At 39.3% G+C, this 10,589-nt stretch overlaps 1 protein-coding gene across 1 annotated transcript; it reads right to left on the reverse strand.

Moving 5' to 3' along the window:
* Positions 1-4,119: 4,119 nt before the first annotated feature.
* Positions 4,120-5,851, reverse strand: LOC119768949 (poly(A) polymerase type 3-like). Its single transcript, XM_038260788.1, has 3 exons — positions 5,730-5,851; positions 4,608-5,269; positions 4,120-4,523 (listed from the first exon to the last, which is right to left on the reverse strand). The coding sequence occupies exons 1-3, from the start codon at positions 5,849-5,851 to the stop codon at positions 4,135-4,137; spliced, it is 1,173 nt and encodes a 390-aa protein (XP_038116716.1). The 3' UTR covers positions 4,120-4,134.
* Between the last annotated feature and the right edge of the window lie 4,738 nt (positions 5,852-10,589).

Here is a 10,589-nt window from a genome sequence, read left to right on the forward strand (position 1 = left end):
GCCTATGTTACAGTTACTAGTATCAAAAATTTACTAAGGCATGAAAACAGTAAAGTTTATGTCAAAACATTGCATAATACCTAAGAGTTCAAGGAAATATATATTTTTGTATTTGAAAATTGCATCATTAAAAATGCTTAAAATGTTTACGCTTGAGATTATTGGGAGGGGGGGATGAATAAGAATATCAAATATTTTAAATTATTATGTCCAGAAATGTAAAAATACAAGAAAATATACAAAAATTAAAAAAATAAATAAAATTAAAAAAGTATTATTTACAAACTATAAATCCTAAACTCTATAATTGCAAAATTTAAGAATTCTGAGATTCTGAATTTCCTGAATTTATAAATCCTTGAATTATTATATACTGTAATTCAAAAAAAAAAAAGGTTTCATCTCAAATTACGGAAAATCAGACAATTTTTTAGCATTTGTGAGTCATATTTTAGGTTAGTGACTCGTGAGTCTCGCCGTTGCTCTTTGCGAGGCAAGGCCTGCTTCGATCGTGTTTGGCCTGCGTCGTTGTTTCGCGCGGGAAAATAGGAAGAAAAAGTGTTTTTACCCAAATGCCACTTATTTATCATTATCCCGCATAAACGAGAACCTTAAAAAAACTTTTTGTTAAATAGTTTTGTCACCATTTCAGAGATCGTAACCACAATTTGAAAAATGGTAGCAAAACCTTAAAAATACCATATCGGAAATGGTACCCAACCATTTTTCATAAAGTTCGACCATCTGAATTGAGGGTGGTTAGCAACGGTAACTTTAAAAATCTCCGAACAACGTTTCGTAAGATTACCATTTGTGTAATGGTAAAAATAAAGTTAATTTTCGTGAAAAAGCGACCTTTTTCTCTCGGTTTTTACTGTTTGAGAAATGGTTTTTAAATGGTATTTTAAGGTTTTTCGTACAATTTTTAACCTTGCTGCTACTGTTTTACAAATGGTTCGTAAATGGTTTTTTAGGGTTTTTCTTGCTATTTTTACCAAGCACTACTATTTTAGAAATAGTTTTCACATGGTTATTTAAGGTTAATTCTATAATTTTCTCCCAGTTCCACTATTTGAGAAATAGTTTTCAAATGGTTTTTAATAGTTTTTCTAGCATTTTTTACCTACCTAATTTTTACAGAATTGTTCACTTTTTGACAGATGGTTCACAACAATAATATTAAAACGTTTTTGGCTTTTATTCTAGTTGATTGCCGATTCTGTTCGGTTGATCATACTGCCAAAGTCGTCCAAACCTGAAAAAATAAGAAAAAAAATCACAAAGTATCGAGCAGAATGTAACATTCAAATATGTGTACTTATCTGATGATTCAGATGATTTCCTTGATTAATGCCAATCGTGCGCTCGCTTCGATTTTGTTTTGTCGGTCGGCTGCCGCCGAATCCTCCAGCACCAGCTGTTCCGTTGTTTCAAGTTCTCCACGGCGCTGAAATGATCAACAAGAAAAATATAAAAAAAGTATCTGGTAAATCAAATGATTTGTTTGAAAATTATACCTGCGCACAAAACGTAGACTACAACCAGCCGCACAAACGTTTCACTTCAGACTGTTTTTGCCTGCGCCTGCCTGGAACGAGTGCAGGTAACGAGCATAGCGAGAGAAGAGAAACGAGAGAGCGCGCAAGGCAGATTATTAATACTCTGGCTTGCGCTCTCTCTCATTTTTTTCTCTTGCTACGCTCGATACTTGCTCTCACAATTATGCGTTAAATCCTTTATTTTTAATATTATTATAATTAACTATATTAAAAATTGATTCGCTCAAACAATTGAAATAAAGTAACAAACATCAGAAACATGAGATGTTTAAAATTATTTATGAATTTCGAGCCTTTTTGTTCTTGTGCTCCTCAATTTGTTTGCTTTTTTGGTTGATATAGATTCTGCCAATTAAAATTGGTAAACGTCGGATTGGCTTTCTTTGGAAGCTCGAAATGGGGGTAATATCCAGCGCCAAGTAAGTCAAGTGATGTCCACCTACCTTGGTACCTGAGCAACACGTTGCCGACAAACGTAAATATCCGATGAAACTGACGTAAATTTACCGAACAGGAAAAAAAATTTACTCAGTTGAATCTTCAATCCGATGTAAATTTCAAGAGCTTTTGTATGTCGATTTCATGAATGATTTTGAGTTTTTTTTAACAATTAAATTTGAATATTCAACACTACAATGATTGATTGATATAAGAATTAAAATTCAAGATTCAACGGAGAAACAAAGTTACAAAATAACAAAATAAAAAGATGCAATAACTATGTTTTCTACCTTTAAGAAATTGGAACTGCTAAACTTACTTGATTGAAAAATCCTTCAATGCTGTCATCATCCGACGCAAGTCACTGATTTCCGATGTTCTCGATATGCTGGTGCTTGTGACGACCTTCGGTTGCTGCAAGTGCAGTTGAATCTGCTAATCGTCTTCACCTTCGGCCATCGCCACCGTTAAAAACATCCTGATCCGCTTCTTGAATCAGATTCCAATCGTCGTCTGATGTGACCCTGGTTCTAGAGATGGGAAATGAAAAAAAAAACAATTAAAAAATAGAACTTTTGCAAAGCTTACACAATTGGGTCCTAAAATGAAGCTTAGATTGCTGATATTATTGTTTACATAATAAAGCTTATTTTTCTGAGTACAATGACCCTTTGTACGACCACAAAGAGTTTAAAATGGATTTTTAAATCAATTTTGAAAAATTAACCTCGCGGTCCTTCTTGACAGAAAAGCTCCTACTTGACAGCTCGTTCCAAGGGGACCATAGATGATCAATCGAAAAAATGTTGTCTCGTCAAAAAAAAATTTTGCATTAAAATTAAAAAAAGTGATTAGAAATGGTTTTTAGTCGTGTTTTTTACCGTTGTACATAATAATTGACATAGGGCTTTAGTACCCAATTAACATTATCTGTCGACACTATCTCGCTGCTGTTCTGCCCCTCGTTCAGGTCAGTTACATGATGTTCCCACATCGGTTTGGCTAGCAACCTGTACACCTCCTACCGTCGTCTCGAACAAAAAAAAATCTCATCGTCAGCAGGTCCAAATCCCGGAGCAGGAATGTTTTGATTCCATGTTGCTGACTTCGAAGAGACTCCAGCGTTTGGAGGCGGGAACGGCGGACCAGTCTGCATCGGGTTTGTGTTTGGATCCGTCCCCTGTATCAGCGTTTGCCCGGTGGCGGACCCTGTAAAATTTTCCCGGAGGAATCCCGACGCCGGGTTGCTGCGGTTGTGACGTGGGCATCCCGCCGGAAGCTTGCATTTACGACGCGAACGGTTTGACTTCTCACCATGGAGGCCGCAGGCCGCACCCTGAAGCTTTGGTCGATTGCTATTCCGGATACTTCCGACACAAAACTGACTGCGGCTGGTTGTAACAATCTATGAACACTTCACAACAATCGCAGTAGGCGGACCAGACAAACCCAAACAAATATTACACACTGCCGAGATATTGGTTAAGCTGCACACGGTTAAAAAGTATGCACTTGAAAGATGTAGCCTAGGGGACGTTCGAAAGTTACGTTCAGAGGATTTAGTTTATTATTTTTGAAAAACATAACTCTAGCAAAACAATGCAAAAGGGCCCTTGTGAGTTTGTAAACAAAGAGTGTATCTCGCTCATGTCAGAGGACATCTGACATCCTTACATCTGGCATGAAAGGCTTTGTTTACAACAAATGATTAGCATTGTTTTGCTAGAACTGGACAATTTTTATCCCCAGTGAAAAAATCGAGCAAACTTCTTGAGTAAACTCAGTGGACGCACAAGGTTACGGCTACATTTAGAAAACTTATGCGTGTTTGAAATCGGATTCCTGTTTTTTCTGAGCAGGTCGTTTGCGCATTTGCGACGGCGACGGAGTCGCTGGTTTTTGCGCTCCCGCTTGAGCAGGTTCGGGTCGAAGTACTGGTTAAGCTGCTTCCGCCGGAATTGCCGCGCCTCTATCTTCATGCCGTTGCGTGTCGTCTCGAGGACCTTGATGTGCACCTGAAAGAAAACAACTCGGTTAGAGACGCGTTTTTTTTTTGTCTGTAGAATGTTTGTGCACGGCATCGATAAAGTTCTGGATGCTTTCGGTCAGGTCCACGTTCAGGTTCTCTGACCGCTCAAACTACAGTCCCAGGAACCAGAGTGACCAGAGTGTTGTCTGCGCCCTCGCCGCCGTCGTCCTTTTGGTTTTGCTCCTGCTGCTCGAAGCACTTCGGGTTGACGTGGAAGGTCGAGTTTTGCTGCGGATATGCCGGCGTGATGATCGGCATCAGGTGGAACCGGTCCTGCACGTTCACCAGCGGATCCCACACTTGAAAGCCCAGATTCACGGTGTCCGGCCGCTTCAGGAAAACCGACTGGGGCCACTTCCAGCGCGAAAACACCATAAAGAACTTGTGCACCTGCGTGGCCGCGACGACATTCGGGAGCTGACACGTCCTGGCCATAAGCATAGCCCACGACACACCCCCAACGTAACCCAAAGAGTTGGAGTAGATTCCATGCTCTGAAAACAGATAAATACAGTGAAAAGAAGAAAACCCCAATATTAACAAAAACCCCGAAAGATACCAACCAAAGCTCAACTCACTCTTCGCCAGCCGAAAGTTGTCAATGTTGGGCATCAGCCGCAGGATCTCGTCCGTGGCGCGGCACCCGTTCAGACTGCGCACTAACTTGGGGTCCAGATTTTTCAGCAGCATATCGTCGCGCTGGTCAAAGTTGTGCGGAAGCTCCTTCAGCGCCAACCGCGCAAACAGCAAATCAATCTTGATGCCGTCAAAGTTCATCTTGACGACCGGCACAAGCGCCTCCTCGACGGCGCGGCTCCCCGTTACCTCGGGCTGTTTCTTCAGCAGCTCGAAGAACGACCCAAAGTAGTCCTGCCGTTCGATGTTGCGCGGCGTCACGCACAGCGCGTCAATATTCGCCCCCTTGTGGTTAACGCCCAGCCGGTACGACCCAAAAGTGTAGATCTTCCCGCCGAGCTTCTCGGCCAGCAATTCCGGCATGTTCTTCGAGATGGACACATTGCGCATCCACTGCTTGCCCAGCGTGTTCAGCTTGGACAGAATCTCCATCCGGTGGTTCAGCTCGGACTCGTCCTCTAACACGTTGTACGGCTCGAGAGCTTTCTGCAGCTCCACCGTCTTGGTGTGGTCTTCCTGCTTAGGTTCCGCTAAACTGTCCAGAGTTTTGTTGCTGCCAGCCGATGCAGCTGCTGCGGCCGCCGCGGGCTCAACGAAAAAAATCCTTTAAAAAAAAAAACGTTGCCGGCACAGGGAAGATAAAAAATCAAAACAAACTTTCCTCCTCCACTGAGCAAAAATCCCACGGTTTATCGAAGTGTTCTACACATGATCTGACCCTGCTGTACAGAGCACTCAAATATCAATCGCAAAACACTTGAATTTTGGGCACCAAAATATACTGTCAATTCAATAGCAAAACACTTGAATTTGACGTGTTGCGTCACATGAAATACAATATTATATTTATTGGTTTTAAATAGCATTTCTTTCTATAATCAATGCATGTTTGCATTTAAAAGAAATGGATTTCGATTTTTTTAAATAAAGAAGATGTTGCGCAATTAAATTTTTTGGCTGCTTTTATTTTCTAACTTCAAGAACAACTTGGTGTGTAAAAATTTTGTAATTTTTTTCATCCGGTTGTCCCGACACCACCACTGCTTCCTGGGAGATTCCTCAGCGTCGGCGAGTGAAGCACCGGTGCCGGCGGAGATGGAGGCCACTGGAGAATCTTCTTGTTGATGCGGAATTCTCTTTGGTGGAACCGCGGTGGTTCCATCGACTCAAACTGTGCCTTGACCATCCGAATGACGCATAGCTTGGCCCCTGCATCCGAATCTTGCTTCTCACTGGCACCGCTTCCTGGTACGGCATCTGCAGCTCTTTCGCATCCTTCCTGTGAATCATACAAAATAAATCCAAAAATCAAAACAAAACCCCACAACAAAAATTCTATCCGGGAATCCGGGAGACCAAGCCCTTCCGCTGGCCATACGGAGCCCGAGCCCGAGCCCGAGGACGCAGTCTTGTGGCGATGCTCATCTTCACGGTCACAATCCGGGCAGGCAATTTACTGGACTGGAACATGGCGGCAGCGAACTCACGCGGTCTGCGAAAAACGAACACACCGGACGGCCAAAACTTTCAAATGAGGAAACAAAGCAAAGTCTCATGAAGCTGTCGCGAACCTGCATTTCAAATCAAAACAAGATCAATTTCAAGTGTTTTCCTCATCACTTTGAATAGTTCAACACAGTGGGGCAAATTCATGAGCAAAACACTTGTAATTTTTGAGCCACCCGAATGAAAATAAGGTGTCAAAAAAATACCAAAAAGTCAATCGCCAAAACACTTGAATTTAATAATGGATTGGATTGAAATTGATACACAAACAAATTAGATCTAAGATGCGGCTTAATTGAATCATTCAAGTGTTTGAGCACTTGGAAAAAAAGGGTGGCGTATTTTCAGTGTCCAACGATCGTTGCACCAAATGCAACACCAAGTTGACAGTGTCATTTTGGATTTGAACTTGATTTTGAGTACCTCTAGCTGACCGTGTACTAATTTTTCAGTTCAACTGCGATTACATTTTTTTGGTAAACGTAGTCGAACTGAAAAATTCGTATGAAAAAGTGCGAAACGCATTAGCAATATGTGATTTTCAGTTACAGTGTACACCTCCCAAAATAAACTGTGGTAATCTCCGGCAATTCCTCAAAATGATCAACTCACATTTTGCGTGTATCGCCCAGTTTTGACATTTCTCTCCTTCTTCGCAAACGTCCTCCCAGTCACGGCGTTCTGGAAGAGTTCTCACAGAGGTGGATATTCTAACAGCATTCTAGCAGAAATGTTCTACTATTTTTGCAGGATTCTGGCAGAACCAGCTGTGCTAGAATATTTCGTGACTGGGCTCACGCTGATTCATCTGTGAGCAACCGGCGCAACCAAAACAAACAACAACAACAAATCTGTCGTCGCAAGTCCTGTTTTAAAAAAGTTATGTTAAACAGGTTAAACAAAACTTTTAGTGAATTTCTGCTCGGAAACTAGGCTTCGTATTGGGTTTGTATTTTATATTTTGTATTTGGAGAACAGAGCGGCGGATCGTTTGCCTGGTGTGGCTTTCGATGCTGTTGTTTAATCGGTTCGATTTTAGTTGGCTGGATGGGAATAAAGGTGCACCATGGTCAACCACGAATGGTCGGATTTGCAAGGAAAGTTGTTGCAGGGAGGACAGATTTACGCCGATAGCGAATTTTTAATGGTTTATTTGGACTATTGCTTTGTTTGTACCATTTTTGCATCATGGTAGATCCAAACATTGGGCCGCTGTCGGGAATCGCCTGCGTTTTAAAGCACGGCAAACGGGTTACTTCCATTTGTGGGGAAACTGGCCGAATGGGTGCTCCACCTGGATCAAGAAAAGATTTGCAGGGACAAAGAATTTTCCTGGTTTTACTTCCACCGCGCATTGCTAAATGGTAGTATCAACGTGGTGCTTGCTCTCTCCTGGCCGAGGCCGAGGTAATCTTATTTTTCAGCCCATCAAAAATGTTTACTGTCCCCATCCGAAAAAATCAGGTTTTTGATTGTGCGGCACCCGCTTGTGGAAAATCTCTTCGAATAGTTCGGATAGGGCTCGTGCATAAACAACGTGGCTACGTGACTACCAAAATTCAAATTCGAGATTCTTCAAATGATTGGAAAGATTTTTCAAGAAAGTGCACCCCGTATTGTTAACATCACTTTATTTTTATTTTTTGCATTATGGGCGCCAAAATGGGGATTACGCTCCGAGGCACAATTTTTATTCAAAATAATAATAAAACCTGGTTGAATTTGGTGAAACATATTAGAAAATCATTACAATATTTCAAACAGATATATAATATCGCGTATTGAAGTTAACCATTTGAACTGTAAAATAACCTTTTGATTTAGGATAACTATTTCAGTAAACATCCTCAAAAAGTTTTTCAAAGTCATTCAGAAAAAAATCACCATTACAAACTTTTTAAAAACCCTAATTATAACGGTAACTATTTGACAAATAATCATCCAAGTCCGCCAGTTGAACCATTTGAATTTTAAAATTACCTTATGATTTAGGGTAACCATTTCAGAAAACATCCAGAAATAGTTGTTCAAAGTTATCAAGAAAATTTTTGACCATTATGAACATTAAAATAACTCTATTACGTATGGTAACCATTTAACAAATAGTTATCGAGGTCCGCCAAATAACATTATTACAAATGGTTACCATATTTCATAAGGTTTTTTTAAGTTCCACACTGCAATCGATATAGTTTTCGTTTATCCGGGATGTACGCGCTGGTCCCTGTTTTGCCTGATGGGATTGGAAGTTTAAAGATAGTTCGAGGATCCGTCTGGTTCTTGTTCTATGTTTAGGCGGGGCCAGACAATGCCCAATGACCTCGGAATTGGGCCGCTAGGATCTCTGCCATTCTGAAATGGGTCATTGGAAGCAGCGCGAGGGCTGTCACCACCTAATACCCGGGACTGAGATAAGCTGTATCAGCATAAACCAAGTCTGATACAAATTATACTTTCCCATAATTTCGCTGCCGGCCAGCGGGTATTGGATTGGACCACACACACACACACATATTTTAGGTTAGTGACTCGTAGTTCGATTATCTGGAATGTTTTTTTTTTGCGAGGGCTTTGGATAATGGAGCATTAGCTGCATTTACATTTTCTAATCCCTTGCTTTACGAACTGTATTCAAATTTGAAAGTCCTAAATTTTAAGATTTCAAACTTAGTAATTTCGATTTACTTATTTCAAATTGTAAAGTTTTCAAAATGTTGTTTATTTTTAATCTCTTATACTGTGGATTTTTTGATTTTCTTATTTATCAACTCTGTGAACTCCTGCCTGAGTTATTGAATTCATGAATTTTATTTTTTGATTATTTAAGTTCAAGTTTAAAAATAAACTTCTAACCTTTTGATTGTTTTAATCAATCTATTTTTAAGTTTTTGAATTATCCAATTCTTCAACATTTAAATTTTTAGATACTTGTGTTTCAATTTATAACTTTTTGAGTTTTTGAATTTATAAAATTTTTAATTTTTAAAGTTTAGAATATTTTATTTTTGAATGTTGGAATTTTTGACTGGGTTTTTTTTTTCAGAAAATTAAATAATTATTTTTATGCCCATTTTAGATTTTCAGCTTTATTATTTAAATTAAATAAAATAATTAAATATAATTAAAAAGCATTTTTTTGGTCGATTTGGTGTCTTCTTGAAAGTTGTGGAAAAATCGCTCCCGAATTAAAAAAAACAATCAGTAGAAGTTTTTTTTTGTGATTCTCATTGTAAGCACCTCAGTAAGCACCACTTTAATCAACTTATTTTGTTTTGTTAACAAACATTGTTCGTCTACGAACAATGACAGTTTTTTTTACAGGTAGGTGACATTACATTTGCAATTGTAGTAGAGAGGAGCAGCGATGGAATAATCATCATCAAAAGAAAATCTTTGGATGTTCATCAAGAGAAAAAATCCGAAGAGAGCATGGCTCTCCTCTCTCGCGCACGAAAGATCGGTAAAAGGAATCTCAAAAAATCATCATCTTGATTATTCGGCTGAACTTCTTTTTCACTCACAGCAAAAAATCCGATGGTAAAATCGCATGCAAAAGCATGCACATCACCTTCGTCAAAATAAACACTTGATATTACACACTGCATGTACAATTTTTGCAAACACAAAAAAAAAGTTGCAACCGACGGGATTCAAACCCAGCACCAACAGTAAGGACTGGCGCCTTAGCCCACTCGGCCATCAGACCGATGAAGAGCTGTTAGGATAAACGCATATATGAGCTTGACATTTCGGTCAAGTAGGTTTCCCATACTGATGGGCTACATATTTCAGGGTGTAAAATTACATAAAATTGCATAAAATAATGCAATATTTATTTTACACCCAGGCGTTTTACACGCAGCTGGATTACTACTTTTTTAGCTGTGATACTACACTTGCAAGTGTAACGTCACACGTCGAAAAATGACCTGTCACATTTTGTAGATGGGCAATCTGTGTAAACAAAGTGAAATAAATGATTTTAGGTGGTGCTGACAAGGAAATTCACAAAAAATCATCAGCAGATTGATTTTCTTGGAGAATTTCGGGAGCGATTTTCTATTGCGTGATTCGCACCCTCTCTTTTTCGCGGGTGAATAAAGTTCGCAAGCGAAATTGATTGTTTTGCGATTATTCCATCCCTGGAGAGGAGAGAGCCAAATTCCCTTCCGATTTTTTTCTTTTGATGAGTGTCAAAAGATTTTCTTTTTATGAAGATTATTCCATCGCTAGTATTAAGTGATCAAAATTGTTTTCCCTAAGCAATGATTTTTTTTTAAGGTGGTTGCAAACAATCGAAATCAGGTGTTTTTTGAAACAATTTAGTTTAATATAACCTTTAGCGAAAGTTACAATTGATTTCAAAATTAAATTTATTTGTATATTTTTATCGGAAATATAATAAAATTTAACGAAAG

This window comes from Culex quinquefasciatus, chromosome 3 (assembly GCF_015732765.1).
Source record: "Culex quinquefasciatus strain JHB chromosome 3, VPISU_Cqui_1.0_pri_paternal, whole genome shotgun sequence".
Taxonomy (NCBI): domain Eukaryota; kingdom Metazoa; phylum Arthropoda; class Insecta; order Diptera; family Culicidae; genus Culex; species Culex quinquefasciatus.

Excerpts from the sequence above, each read along its gene's own strand:
- LOC119768949 (XM_038260788.1), bottom strand. The coding sequence starts at position 5,851 with ATGGTCAAGGCACAGTTTGAGTCGATGGAACCACCGCGGTTCCACCAA. Across the intron at positions 5,270-5,729 it reads CCGGTGCTTCACTCGCCGAC|GATTTTTTTCGTTGAGCCCG; the intron begins GCTGAGGAATCT and ends TTTTTTTTAAAG. Across the intron at positions 4,524-4,607 it reads CAACTTTCGGCTGGCGAAGA|AGCATGGAATCTACTCCAAC; the intron begins GTGAGTTGAGCT and ends ATCTGTTTTCAG.